This window comes from Martes martes, assembly GCF_963455335.1.
Source record: "Martes martes genome assembly, chromosome: 4".
Classification (NCBI taxonomy): domain Eukaryota; kingdom Metazoa; phylum Chordata; class Mammalia; order Carnivora; family Mustelidae; genus Martes; species Martes martes.
The window spans coordinates 16,834,956-16,850,073 of NC_137891.1; the positions used below are offsets into that span (position 1 = coordinate 16,834,956).

Below are 15,118 nucleotides of genomic sequence, written 5' to 3' on the forward strand. Positions count from 1 at the left end.
AATCCTGCTGTGATCATTGGTATACAAGTATGTGTTTGAGTGGTGGGTTTTTGTGTTTTGTTTTGTTTTTTTCCAGCTCTTCATATCTGTATACTGGATTACATGGTAATTCTACGTTTTCCACAGAGGCTGAACCATTTTAACATTCCATCAGCTCAGGTGTTCTAATTTCTCTACATCCTCGCCAGCACTTGTTATTTTCTAGCCTTCATTATTACTTTTTAAATTTCTTTTTAAAGATTTCATTTTTAAGTAATTTCTAACACCCATGGTAGGGCTCAAACTCATAACCGCGAGATCAAAAGCTGCATGGTCTACCAACTGAGCCAGCCAGGGTATCTCACTTGGGCTGTGAAAGTGAATCAATTGATCTCAGAAAAGTCCTTGAAATCAGGGGCGCCTGGGTGGCTCAGTGGGTTGAGGCCTCTGCCTTCGGCTCAGGTCATGATCCCAGGGTCCTGGGATCGAGCCCCACATTGGGCTCTCTGCTCAGCGGGGAGCCTGCTTCCTCCTCTCTCTCTCTCTCTCTGCCTGCCTCTCTGCCTACTTGTGATCTCTGTCAAATAAATAAACAAATAAATCTTTAAAAAAAAAAAAGTCCTTGAAATCAAATATTGCCGTGTCAGTTGCCACATGAATTATACGTTGGAATCTTGAATTTTAAAGAAGATCCCATATATTTTAGTTCCTAATCTGTTGCATACGTTATTTATATGTAACTCCAGCATACATAAAAGATCTGTGTTTTAAAAACATCTCTTTCTTACACGGTTCAGGTCATTAAAAATATGTGTGTAATAACCTACTGTTGCATTGAATGATATATACATAGTATTGTGTATACATATATGTAATGCATATATTTTCTCTTTCAAGGTGCAAGAATTATTTATCCGTGATTATGGAGAAATTTTCAATGTCCAGTTACCTGGTAAAGAAGAACGAACAAAATTTTTTGAAGATCTAATTCTAAAGCAAGCTGCTAAGCCTCCTTTATCAAAGAAGAAAGCAGGTTAGTTTATCAAAGTTTGACATATAATAATTTTGAGAAAGTGGGAATAAAATATTAATGACATCATCATCTCCTAATAACACAAACCAAAACTTCAGTCATTAGGTTTGCTTACCTGTCTCTAAGCTTCCCATTAAAGTGTACAAGGCCTTTCCTAGTGTAGTCCTAGTCCAGGGAGAATTTGAGCTGGAATTCATAGTAAAGCTCCAGCCTGCCTCCCCAGGCCCATTTTTGTCACATTTGTTCTCCCCTCCTTCCCCCATCTCTTTCCTCGCAAAACACTCTGTCTTTACACTACATGCAACATATTCTTGTCTTTGCATAATTTCATTTATGCTTGCTATCTATTATCAAATGCCTCTATCCTCATTGCCTATCTTTGCCTAAGGAACCACTTGTCCTCCTACTATAACTCATTTTTTCCTCCTTAACGTAGCTAGGCAAAATTAATTTTCTACCATTATGACCCATTGTACTTTTTTTCATTCTACTGATACATTAGTGATGTGATATTGTCTTACCCCTTAATAGATTGTCAGTTTGTTGGGGCAGCACTCTCATATGCCTTCTTTTATCCTGAGTATTCAGTGCATGTCTGTTTAAACAAAATTAAACTTATTACATTGGAAACATACCACAATTTTTTATTAGTTCAGAAATTAACTAGTAAAAAGCTTTTTTAAATAGAATTTTCTTGTGCTGGAAATAATGCATTTCAAAGTTTTAATAGCCTCTTAAATGATCTTAAAATGGAAAAGAGGTAATGACCTAGGAGTTAACATTAAAAATTATGAATTACCAGTTCTTGCTGGAGGGGCACTAGGGATAGAGATTATGGTAGCACTTGAGTATTTCAAATCCTCTAAATCCCGGCAGATGTAAGGAGGATAACCCCTGAAGCCTGACCACTGAATCACTTGTCTCGATGGGAGAGTAGTAACTAAAATCTTGCATTCACGTGAAGTTTTGCAGGCCTTGGAGGTACTCCCTGTAGCACCACCACCTGAGCCAAGACCGCTGACAGTAGAAGAAGTGAAACGACTGGAAGAGCAAGAAGAAGATACCTTTAGAGAACTGAGGATTTTCTTGAGGAATGTTACACATAGGCTTGCTATTGACAAGCGATTCCGAGTATTCACTAAACCTGTTGACCCTGATGAGGTATTGATTTACTCTTTGGCTCGAATGTGTTCTAAACTATAATGAATTAGAGAATATTTGAATTGTTTATGTGGTTCCCTGTCTATTCTCTGAGCTTATTTTATGTAGAATATACCGAGTAGTGTCCTAACCATGTGGAGGCTTCAAAGCTATGTGTAATGCGTTTTTCTTTCCTCTAAAGAGTAGTCAGTTAACTTTGTCTGCCAACCCAAACATTCTAGACGTGATTTAAGATCGACTTAATGCTACATAATATTATTGTGACCTACACGGTTTGGAGTGAGCTAGAGAGTGAAGCTGAAGTCTTAAGTTGACATTGAAGGATGGGTGGCATTTGGATAAGGAAAGAGGAATAAGATATTACTGGAGATATAAGTGCCCAAGAACGGAAGTAAATACAAAGCAAATCCAGCTTTAAATAGAGTCAAAGGTTTCATATTAATACATTATTGTTATTTCTTATGTATTTGTTCTCTCTGCCCTGTATTGCCTGGCAGAGCAACTGGACTCAGATGTTTTTTTATGTTCAGAGTTAACTTAGTGATTTGGTCATTTGCTTGAATTTTAGGTTCCTGATTATGTCACTGTGATAAAGCAACCAATGGACCTTTCATCTGTAATCAGTAAAATTGATCTCCACAAGTATCTGACTGTGAAAGACTATTTGAGTGATATTGATCTAATCTGTAGTAATGCTTTAGAATACAATCCAGATAGAGATCCTGGAGGTGAGCATTAGTGGATTTTTCCCCCCGGGGCGGGGGGGTGTGGAACAGGGACCGCTAACATGTAGCGAGGTGACATATTATAAATATTTTACATTCACAGTGCCATTCAATACAACATTATTCTCATTTTACAGTTGACGAAAATGAAGTTAAAAAACTTACTCAGGGGGTACCTGGGTGGCTCAGTGGGTTAAAGCTTCTGCCTTCGGCTCAGGTTGTGATCCCAGGGTCCTGGGATGGAGCCCCGCATCGGGCTCTCTACTTAGCAGGGAGCCTGCTTCCTCCTCCTCTCTCTGCCTGCTTGTGATCTCTGTCAAATAAGTAAATGAAATCTTTAAAAACAAACAAACAAACTTAGGGTTGTACTGCCAGGAAGTGGCAGAGGCAGAATTTGAATGCAGGTTTCTTTGATTACAGAATACCCGTATTTACAATTCCGTGGCCTACCTTCTAATGACACAAAATTGCACAACAACTTCGCTTCTTTCCTTTGTTTATCAGTGCTCTTTCTCCAAGAGGAAAAGAAACACTCTGCAATAAAAAAGGTTTAGAAGAATTTTCTTAGTTAAGACCACTGTGATTTTTATAAATTTTATAAATTATAATTTTATAAATTATATATATTATATTTATAAATTAGCAAGTATAGAATACTTGGCTAATTTCTTTTTTAAGATTTATTTTAGAGAGAGCAGTGAGAAGGGCAGAGTCTCAAGAGATGCATGGAGCTTGATGCGGGGCTCCATCTCGGGACCATGAGATCATGACCTGAGCCAGAACCAAGTTGGACATTTCACTGAGCCACCCCGACGCCCCAACTTGCTAATATTTTAAAAACTAAACCCTCTAGATTTATTATGGTGATCACTTCATGATGTGTATAAATGTCGAATCACTGTGTTGTACACTTGAAACTAATATAATATTGTAAGTCATCTATACTTCATAAGTCCCTCATTTCCTCTCTCCAAAGGTGGACACTGTTAAGTTTGGGGATATCTTTTTATTTTTATTTATTTATTTATTTATTTATTTATTTATTTTTTTAAGATTTTATTTATTTATTTGACAGAGAGAGATCATAAGCAGGCAGAGAGAGAGGCAGAGAGAGAGGGGGAAGCAGGCTTTCCGCTGAGCAGAGAGCCCGATGCGGGGCTCTATCCCAGGACTCTGAGATCATGACCTGAGCTGAAGGCAGAGGCTTTAACCCACGGAGCCACCAAGGCGCCCCGGGGATATCTTTTTAGACCTTTTCTATACCTATACCTATTCTGTCCTCACCAATGCAATCTATTAAAAAAATAAAATTTATAAAGTAAGGGATTTTTAATGATTTATTTGTTCAAATATTTAATGATATAGTCAACTATATTTGATATAAACTTATTCATATCCAAAAATATTTTTCTTAAAATATTTCTTAAAATATTAAATATTGATAAATAAATATCAAATATATTTATACTTATTATAACTATGTTAATATATAATAGTCAATATAAATAAAATATTAAAATATTTCTAAAATATTTCTTTTTTTAGATTTTGTTTATTTATTTGACAGAGATCACAAGTAGGCAGAGAGGCAGGTAGGGGCTGGGGGGAAGCAGGCTCCCTGCTGAGCAGAGAGCCCAATGCAGGGCTTGAACCCTGGACTCTGGGATCATGACCTGAGCTGAAGGCAGAGGCTTTAACCCACTGAGCCACCCAGGAGCCCCAAAATATTTCTTAGAATATTTCTTTTTCCTAGCTTACTATTTTTGTTTTATGGATAGTGTCCTTAACTGTCTCAGTGGATAATTCTTTTAATAGTCTTGTTTGCTGTGTTAACTCCCTTCCCCGAGTACGTTGGCTTTCTGTTTTCTAGTTGGTAGTGTTTATAAATTAGACCAATTAGCATAGGGACCTACTGAAAGTTTCTTTGACAATTGAAAAGCTCACTGTTCTGTTCCCGGGCCTCTGCCCTCACCTCCCCAAGGCTTTTCCCTAGAGGAAAAGGCTTTTCCCAGGGTTTTGTAGGTTCACACTGGGAAGCAGGCTACCAACCTGAGAACACCCCTTAATTGTAGAAAGAAGGAAGCATTTATGCTGGAGGCTGTATCATAGCAGCCATGCTGCTGCCATGTCTCCTTCTGTTCATGTGACAATCTAAAATTACTTGAGACCAGTGGTGTGCCTGTAGCAGCAGTCAGTATCTCCTTACAGGCCTGTTAGGACGCAGCTCACAAGGCCCCATCCCCATTGTGTCTGATTCTGTAGATGTAGGGTAGAACGTGAGAATTTACATTTCTGACAAGTTTCCACGTGACGCTGATGCCTGCCACACTTGGGGAACCAGGGCTTAGACTTTCTTCAGGCCCAAATGCCATGTTCGAAATCCCCTGAAGAATCCTTCTGATACGACAGCTGTTGCTGCCAGTGCTAAGCTGGGTGAACAGTGCAGCCTGCAGCCTCCAGTTGTTCAAGCAATTTTACATTCACCCATTACCTGCCGTCAGCCTCAAAGCATGTTCGGGTTCACAGTGCTTGGGCTCTTGAGTAGAGGGGCGTTTCCAGTATTTCCTGTATCAGGTGGCTGTTCTGTTGTCTGTTTAGTTTCTCTGTCAGTGCAACAGCATCCTAGCTTCTAAAATTCCTTTACATCTCTAGCTCAGTAATGACACCAGTAGCCTTCCTTGCTGTTTTTGTTGTCATCATGTTGTTGTATAGTCTCGCTGTTGATTGTTGTTTTTTTTTTTAATGATATTTCAAGGGGAGCTAGATAGGACAGAGCAATAAAATCATTCAGGTTTAGTCTGCTATATTGAATCGGATGTCCAGAACATTACAGTAACAGTAAAAACAGAATGATACAATTCCAGTAACACAATTCATGGTAAAAGTAAAAAAGGAATTTTAGTGACTATAATCTTAGCTCAACATGTTGAGTTTATTTTTGGTAAATTATTAAAAGCGATTTTACAGTTGAATTCTTTATTCATTTCTCAGATCGTCTTATTAGGCATAGAGCCTGTGCTTTAAGAGATACTGCTTATGCAATAATTAAAGAAGAACTTGATGAAGACTTTGAGCAGCTTTGTGAAGAAATTCAGGAGTCTAGGAAGAAGAGAGGTAGGAAAATGATGTGGCATCAGAAAAAAGATGCTTCTGATGTAGTGTATTGAGTCCTTTACATTAACCCTTCAGATAATTTTGAAATCTGGACATTTGACTTGATATCCCGTATCTATTTCTAAGGTTGTAGCTCCTCCAAGTATGCCCCATCTTACTATCATGTGATGCCAAAGCAAAATTCCACCTCTGCCGGTGATAAAAGATCAGATGCAGAGCAGAATGAAAAACTCAAGACAACCAGTACTCCTGTGGCTTGCAGTACTCCTGGTAAGTGCCCTCGGTTAGCTTTTACTTAATGAAACTAGCCTTTATTTTCTGCTGATGCCATTTACTTTCTCCTTAGTTTCCTCTATTTATATTGATGCAATAAATTACCTTGATTTTCTTAATGTTAAGGCAACTTTGCAGTCTTGAAATAAAGCCAGGTTTATAATGATACACCACTTGCAGTCCCAGTTCACCATCACCTAACTGGGGATTGACTGATTTGAAATTGATTTTCATTTCTATAAATTCTAGTCTATTTCCTCTTCCTCCTTATTCTTAGGGTATAACTCCAGAGGGTACTAACCCAGAGCCCATGGTTTTTCCCAAGGCCTGCCTTCCTTGGCAGGCTCTTAATTCCAGTTTTGGTTTTTTAAGCCCTATGAATGCCCCAACTCTCTTCAGCAACTTAGACTCTCAGTTATTCATTTGTTTTTCCAGATTCTGTATCATAACTCCTCAGTGTCTTGTTAGATCTCAGATGCTTTTAAATAGAATTTTTAAAATTGTGTGTGTGTGTGTGTGTGTGTTGCTGGGGTTGGAACATTACCTTACATATTGCATACTTGTCCATCCTGGGATAAGTGGTTTGAGACTGGTGGATTAAGCCCTTCTTTTATAAAATGGGAGTTGGCAGCTGAGAAAGGGAGAATGAGAAGGGCAGAGGAGCAAGAGACCTGTACTACCAGATACTCTTGGTCAAATCAGCCTTGAGCAAATAGATATATATGGAAATTGAGCACATGGAAATTGTCTCCTTTAAAACAGTCCATCCCTAGCTGTATACCCAGCAGGACTGCATACATTATGTTCACTGAAAGACATGTATGAGAATATGCTTAGAACCAGTATTTATAATAGCCCCAAACTGGGACCAACCCAGCTGTTCATCAACAATAGAATGGGGAAATATGGATTATTATACGACAGTGAGAATGACTCAAATGCGAGCACATGCAACAGTGTGGGTGAAATCTCCCAAACAGAATATTACAGTGTAGTTACTCTGTATCTGGTCCAGGCGGAATGTTTCAACTTCATTTTCTTCATCTGTGAAACAATGTTGATAATGGTAGCAAACCCGACCAGGTGAAAGTGAAATTTCAGGGGGTCCGTACATGCATAAAGAGCTTAGAAGAGTCCCCACTACGTGGTCCTGCACAAGTGTAGGCCAGTTTTAGTCTTGCCGTTCCTCCAGTTCATTCCTCATACTCCCGCCACAGGGATCGTTGTAATAGAGTTGTCAGTTCATATTATCGCCCTCCTTAAAGTTATTCTGGATAAAATCCACACTCCTTAGAATGACACAGTATTGCCACATGTTATCACCTGCCTTCTCACAGTACTTGCTACCCTTATTGCTGTGTTCCAGCCATAAAAACACTACGGCAGTGTTTCAAATTCTCTACCTTCTTATATCACAGGAGGTATTTCCCCCCACACACACTTGCTTAGACCTTAGGAAATTGTCCAATTGTCCAATGTTCTTTTATCCTTTTTCTTCAAATTCTTTGAAGCTCAGCTTAAGAGAAAAATCCGTAAAAAGTCGAAGTGGTACTTGGGCACCATAACAAAACGAAGGAGGATTTCACAGGTGAAAGATGAGAGCCAGAATGTCACAGATGACAAAATTGAGAGTGATACAGAGGAAAATCAAGATACAAGTGTAGACCACAATGAGACTGGAAACACAGGAGAGTCCTCAGTAGAAGAAAATGAGAAACACCAAAATGCCTCTGAAAGCAAAATAGAATTGGGGAATAATAATTCAAGTATTTGTGGTATTGAGAACGAACTTGAAGAATCTGGGAAGACCACAGCATGCACAGAAGTGAGGAAAGATAAAATTGTTTGCAATGGAGAGGCTTCTGGTTCTCAGATAATAGATATTTCTGATGAAAATGAAGCAAAAGGTAAGTCTTTTCTCAATTAAGCAACTTACTAATTTTAATTTTAAAAGATGTTTTGGGGCACCTGGGTGGCACAGTCTGTTGGGTGTCTGACTCTTGGTTTCAGCCCGAGGTGGCAATCTCAGGTTCGTGAGGTGGCTCTGCACTCAGCTCAGTCTGCTTGGGATTCTCTCTGCCTCTGCCCCTCCCACTCATATTCTCTCTCTCTCTCTCAAATAAATACATAAATCTTCAAAACAAAACAAAAAAAGGCTCACTCAAAGTTTTTAAATGACTAATTACCATCTCAGTTTATTCCTTTTCCTTGTCTTTCAGAATGCAGCTGTTAATTAGGAAAAATAGCAATTTCCTTACTTTATAACTATAGAGCTTATAAATCACTGTCGTTAAAAGCACAAGGTGGCTTCAAATAGACCTGGATTTCAGCCCTAGTCCTCTACTTAGTAACTTGTGACCTTGGACAAGGTTTTGACCAATCACTATCAGTTTTCTCTTCTGCAAAATTGGGGTAGATAGTGGTCAGGTAATGAAATATTTCGAAACTTGAATAAAATAATCCATCTAGAGCATATAGCAAAGTGCTTGGCTATACAGTTTTCAAAAACTGGCAAGGATAGCCTCTTCTTTTTAAGCAAAATCAGCAGTTTTTTGTAATTCTGGCTGAGTGATACAGAACAAATGTTACTCACCCCCATCATTGCTCTATTTCTATTGTAGGTTAAGTCCAAGATTATTTATATTTATTCTAATGATACTTCCACCAAAGGTTTTCATTTAGAATTGTCTTCTGTCTGGATCTTCTTGGATCCTTAGCAGTAGATTTGTTTGGATTTTGGAAAAGTCAAACAAGTAAAAAGCAAAAAGAAGAGTAACAGTTAAAAATTTATTTTGGTCAGAAACAAGTATTGATGAGACTGGTGTTTTTTCAGTGGCTTAATAATTATAGACATTTCTTTTTCAAGGACTTCCTTGAAATGAGTTCTAGTGTGTTTGAGTAATCATAGCAGAACAGACATAAAGTATAGCCTTTTCAATGTGGATATTTTATTTTATTTTACTTTTTATTTTTTTTTAAGATTTTATTTATTTATTTGACAGACAGAGATCACAAGTAGGCAGAGAGGCAGGCAGAGAGAGAGGAGGAAGCAGGCTCCCTGCTGGGCAGAGAGCCCAATGCGGGGCTCCATCCCAGGACTCTGGGATCATGACCTGACCGAAGGCAGAGGCTTTAACCCACTGAGCCGCCCAGGCGCCCCTCAATGTGGATATTTTAAATCTTAATCCTCTGGCTGTGTAATATAGTATGTTTTGTTTGGGTTCGGAATTGTTTTATTTTTCTTCTATCATTATTTTTTTTTAAAGGACACTAAAGGGGGACAGGTACTTGTTTACATATTAGCAGATTTGGGTTCTTGTTCTGGCTCTTATAATAATTAGGTACGTTGATCTTTTAAAAAGTCCCTTCTCCTCTCTCGGCTTCATTTTCCTTACTATCAGTAAGTAAATTATTCTAGATCAGAGATAGGCAAACTTTTTCTGTAAAGGGACAGATGGTAAATATTTAGTGATAACAGTCTCTGTCCCAGCTACTCAACCCTGTTAGAAAAGCCACATTGACACACATGTAAAATGGGCATGGTTGTGTTCTAATTAGACTTTTTACCCATAGGGCAGATTGGGCCTATTGATGGCAGTTTGCAACTCCTAGATTACTGAGGTCCCTTCCAGCTTTTACATTCTAGAACTGTTGTGCCAAAGTAATTTAGTGCAAAGGATCCTGCTGAGGATCCTTTGAAATACTCCGTTTGAAAAGTAATTCTTTTTTTTTTTTTTTTTTTGAGAGTAGAAGTGGTAGCATCTTAATCTTACAGCAGAGCCAATAAACCAGAGTTGGTGATTATGTTTTAGTAAATATGTCCTGCCTAATGTGTATTTTAAACATAATGTCTGTGAACCATGTAATAGTTACTAAACTTTTCATTCTAGAAATGTGTGTTCTGCGAATGACTCGAGCCAGACGTTCCCAAGTAGAACAACAGCAGCTCATCAGTGTTGAAAAGGCTTTGGCAATTCTTTCCCAGCCTACACCCTCACTTGTTGTGGACCATGAACGACTAAAAGTATGTAAATTGAAATTGTAATGCTTTCATTGTGCAGATTAATAACAGAACCCACCAAAAATGAACTTGGGATAGAACATTTTATCAATCTGACATGCAGTAAATAATGATCTTTAATAAAAGGATGAACTTGGTATAGAATAATTTTCATAAAAGCAGTGTTTGGAGATGTCTAATGTGTTGATATTCTGGTTTTTAACATGCTTATCTGCATTACTGATCCTGTACATTTTTTTAAATTAATTTCTTTAGAGACAGAGGGCAAGCATGATGGGTGGGGAGAGGGAGAGAATCTCAGGCAGACTCCCCACTGAGCACGGAGCCCATCACGGGGCTCTTTCTCACAGTCTGTGAGATCCTCACCTGAGCCAAAACCAGGAGTCAGATGCTCAACCAGCTGAGCCACCCAAGTGCCCATATGCATTGTTTTTTGACCATCACCAGTGACCATTTAGCTGGTTTTTATTCAATCATAATGGCTTTTTTTTGTTTGTTTGTTTGTTTGTTTGTTTGTTAACTGAGAGGTAATGGCATATCCTTGTAGGCCCAGACTTAAGGAATCACAGAAAGCTAGTGAGTCCATTTCAGTCCTTAAACACTGAGCAGATGGAAGACCCTTTCTGTAAGAAAAAGAACCGGGATGCCTGCGTGGCACAGCCTCCTAAGTGTCCCACTCTGAGTTTCGGCTTAGGACATGATCTTCGGGTCCTGAGATAGAGCCCCACGTCAAGCCCCACACTGGGCTCCGCATTCAGCAGCGAGTCTACTTAAGACTCTCTTCCTCCCCTTGTGCCCCTCACTCACTCATTCACTCTCTCTCGCTCTCTCTTTCTCTAAAATAGATAAATAAGTCCTTAAAAAAAAAAGAGGAGTAATAAGGTGGCTCATCATTTATGTACTATCTCCTTTGTTTCACATTATAATGTACTTGTGTTGCCATAAAATACCCTGCAAAAATGTTGCTTTTTTTCTTATTAATCTAGTTTGAGCTTATATTTTAATTTGTCTCTAGAGATTTATGGCTAAAATTGAGATTGGCTACCTCCTCAGCTATAGTCTTTAGGTTGGAAGTTACCTAGGGCAGAGACCAGGACCACAGGATGATGGTTAAGTTAGCTACTGCTAAGTATCAGAGGTCACCATGTCTCATCAAATAATTGGTCTGCCCTCTCTCTGGTTTATATGCTAAAAATTGCCCAAATCTTCAAAATTAAAATATCTTGTGGAATTTATCTTTCACATGTGTAAACACTCATGTTTTCTTTTAGAATCTTTTGAAGACTGTTGTTAAAAAAAGTCAAGAATACAATGTTTTTCAGTTGGAAAATTTATATGCAGTTATCAGCCAGTGTATTTATCAGCATCGCATGGACTATGACAAAACAACACTTATCCAGGTAAAGTAATCTATATAAGAAATTATAAAATTATTAGAATTTTTAAAGACCATTTTTTAATATATGGACTATGGATTATTTCTAGATACAACTAAGTTCTGTACTTTTTGAAATCTAGCACTTCACTATTTTGTGTTTCTTCAATAAACATTGGAATTATCGTATCAGTAGACTATGAAAAAATCTCTGTTTTGTGTGTGTGTTAATGAAGATACACACCTCTTTTTCAGGATAGACTTAAGACAGACCTACGTGTCTTTACTTAATCTTGCTTTGTAGTAGACATTAATACTAATTTTTAAAAATAGATATTGGATAATAACAGTATAGTATAATATATCTGTAACAATGTAGTATAACATATCTATAATATGTTTACTATGTATCTATAGTATTATACTAATGTACCTACTAGTATATATATAGTAATTATTATACCTACTAAGTATACTGTGGAACTGACATGGTACAATAGGTATGTAATATTAACACCTATAAATACAAAATATTAGTATCTAGGAATACACCAGTGCCTTGATTATAACTATTTGAACTTAAGATGAATGCATCTCAGACTTATTTCAAAGGGATTTAAATAATGAAGTCCCATTGGTGATATCAGTTTATGTGATAGTCATAAATACTGACCTAAATTTCTATTTTCACTCTCAGATATATACATGGGTTAATATTCTTGAGGTTGTTGATGTAAAAAAAAAAATAGCAATAGAGTAATGTTTCTTTAACTTTTTTCATACTGAAAGTTACTGTTTTTCCTTTTTACCCTTTATCCAGAAAATGGAGCAAGAGGTAGAAAACTTCAGTTGTTCCAGATCATGATGTCCTGGTATTGAATATTCTTTATATTCAGTTGCTATTTAAGTCACCTTTGTCATGTCCGTATAACTGATGGAAGATGAAATCCTGCATCTTTAAGGAAAAGATTAAAATAGTAAATAAAAATATTTAAGCTTTCCTGGTATTTATGTACATGTGTAAGATATATTACAGCTGTAGCTGATAAATATTGGAAGTTTGATTGAACAAGGCACTGTAGTAATAATAATTGTGTAGCGTATTGGTAGTTGAAATGTATGGCCAGCTCTTAATAAAAGTTATTTTGCTAACTGATGTTTTATGGCACTTAAGAGTAATTAGTGACATTGACATTTTTTTGTTTTAAGCACTTTTAAGGTTTTTCCTTCCTAAAAATATTGTCTTTTATCAGACTAAAAACTGACTTAAGCATCGTGTCTTTGTGTCTTTGCCATCCTTTTGTCCTTTTTTTCAGTGTCCATCTCCCATTTGCTTTTAGCTGTCTCTCCCCATTTACTTAAAAGCCAGGGTTCAAGTCATCTGTGGGAAGGCCCCTGAACAACTTGTGTACTTGAATGTCAAAATTTAGATAAAAATTTTTATGATTCTAATTTGGGTTAATAAAGATTTTAAATATTTTTTGGTTTATTTTTGTGATTATACATGCAGCAAATGTATTAATAACTATTTTGTTAAATATCTTTTTAATAGCACAAAGGTTTTATATTTGAAAACTATATCTTTCTAAATTTGTGTTTAGGTTATATTCTATAGATAGCTTTTATATATAATTATATAAATATAAATATTATAAATTTTGTATTAATGATACCAAAAATACATTTCTTTCTTAAAGCAATAAAGTCATTCACTGCCATGCATATTCTGTTGTTTTGTTTTTTCACAGAGATATTCTAATATTAGTTTGTAAAATAGTTGGAAACTTCCTTCAAAGGGAATAGGAGAAAATGATCTCATATGAAAGATTCTGGATTCTAACACCATTTCAGAGTTGAGTTGCCTTTTGTTGTTGTTTATCTGGATATTATATTTAAAGCCTTATAGAACCTAGTAATTTAGATACCTTAATTAATAGATATCCTCTTAAATAATGCATAAAGCAATGGAGTACTGAAAAACCTTGAAGTGTGTATTTCTGTACTTACGTATACACACATACTCATTTTTATTGAAGATTATAACTCCAGATACATCTTTTGTAACTAGGGTTTCATTTTGTATGTACAGCTTCTGTAATAAATTTTAAAGGTGAGAATTGCTTCTCAAACTTGTTTCTTTTTTTTTTTTTTTTAAGATTTTAAAAATTTATTTGACAGAGAGATCACAAGTAGGCAAAGAGGCAGGCAGATAGAGAGGGGGAAAGCAGGCTCCCCACCGAGCAGAGAGCCCGATTCGGGCCTCAATCCCAGGACCCTGAGATCACGACCGGAGCCGAAGGCAGTGGCTTAACTCACTGAGCCACCCAGGTGCCCTCAAACTTGTTTCTATTTCTTCATTATTTTAAAATATCCTAAAGATAACCCAATGCAAAACAAATACAAAATCTGTTTTGTTACCGTGCATAGTTTAAAATGCTGTTGACACTGGAATGTTGATAATGTATGTGTTCATTAGCTACAAAGGCGAGTGTGCTTCCTATACTTTTCATGATGTACTGTTTATTTATTTATTTTTTTATTTTATTTTTTTTTTTTTGATGATGTACTGTCTAGAGACATGGAAGTAGTATGTATACATTTCCTATGTAGACTTTCAAAATCATGCTGAAATTGCAGGCCGAGAATGTTAAAACATTTTTTGCTTAAAAGTGCAATCAGTCTATAGTACTTAAGGCAAGAAAAAGAAATAAAAGGCATCCCAATTGGAAAGAATGAAGTAAAGCTATTCATGAATGGCATGATTTTATGTGTACAAAATCCTAGAGAATTCACAAAATATCTGTTAGAACTAATAAATTCAACAACGTGGCAGGATATAAGATCAGCATAAAAATCCATTGTATTTCTGTACAATAGCAATGAACAATCCAAAAAGAGAAAATTAAGAGAGTAATTCCTTTTATAATAGCATCTAAGATAATAAAACATCTTAGAGTAAATTTAACCAAGGAAGTCTAAGACTTGTACATTAATGGTACCAAGTGTTGCTGAATGAAATTAAGACCTCAAGAAATGAAAAGACATCCTGTATTCATGTATTAGAAGACTTAATGTTGTCCCAATGGTAATATCGACCAAAGCAATCTGCGGATTCAATGTAATACCTATCAAAATCGCAGTGGCTTTTTTTTGCAGATTTGGAAAAATCAGTAGCATAATGGAAATTGCAAGGGACCCTGAATAGCCAAAACAATCCTGCAAAAGAAGAGAAAGTTAGTAGACTCATACTTCCCAATTCTAAAAGTTACACAAGTTACATCAATAAAACAGTGTTGTATTGGCATAGAGGATAGATACAAGATCAATAGAATTGAGAGTCCAGAAATAAATTCATTAATCGATGGTCAATTGATTTTCTAAAATAATGTCCAAGACCATTCAATGGGAAAAGAACAGCGTCTTCAACAAACGGTGTG

At 36.6% G+C, this 15,118-nt stretch overlaps 1 protein-coding gene across 1 annotated transcript in view; it reads left to right on the forward strand.

Annotated features, from left to right (window-relative positions):
* The window catches only part of ATAD2 (ATPase family AAA domain containing 2), a 65,010-nt gene extending 51,841 nt beyond the window's left edge, over positions 1–13,169 (forward strand). Inside the window, exons 20-28 of the mRNA XM_080800858.1 lie at positions 877–1,012; positions 1,977–2,173; positions 2,742–2,901; positions 5,890–6,012; positions 6,139–6,282; positions 7,797–8,192; positions 10,176–10,309; positions 11,578–11,706; positions 12,502–13,169. Of these exons, the coding sequence (XP_080656984.1) occupies positions 877–1,012; positions 1,977–2,173; positions 2,742–2,901; positions 5,890–6,012; positions 6,139–6,282; positions 7,797–8,192; positions 10,176–10,309; positions 11,578–11,706; positions 12,502–12,546 (1,464 nt within the window). The 3' untranslated portion in view covers positions 12,547–13,169. The remainder of the gene's footprint in view (positions 1–876; positions 1,013–1,976; positions 2,174–2,741; positions 2,902–5,889; positions 6,013–6,138; positions 6,283–7,796; positions 8,193–10,175; positions 10,310–11,577; positions 11,707–12,501) is intronic.
* Positions 13,170–15,118: the final 1,949 nt, after the last annotated feature.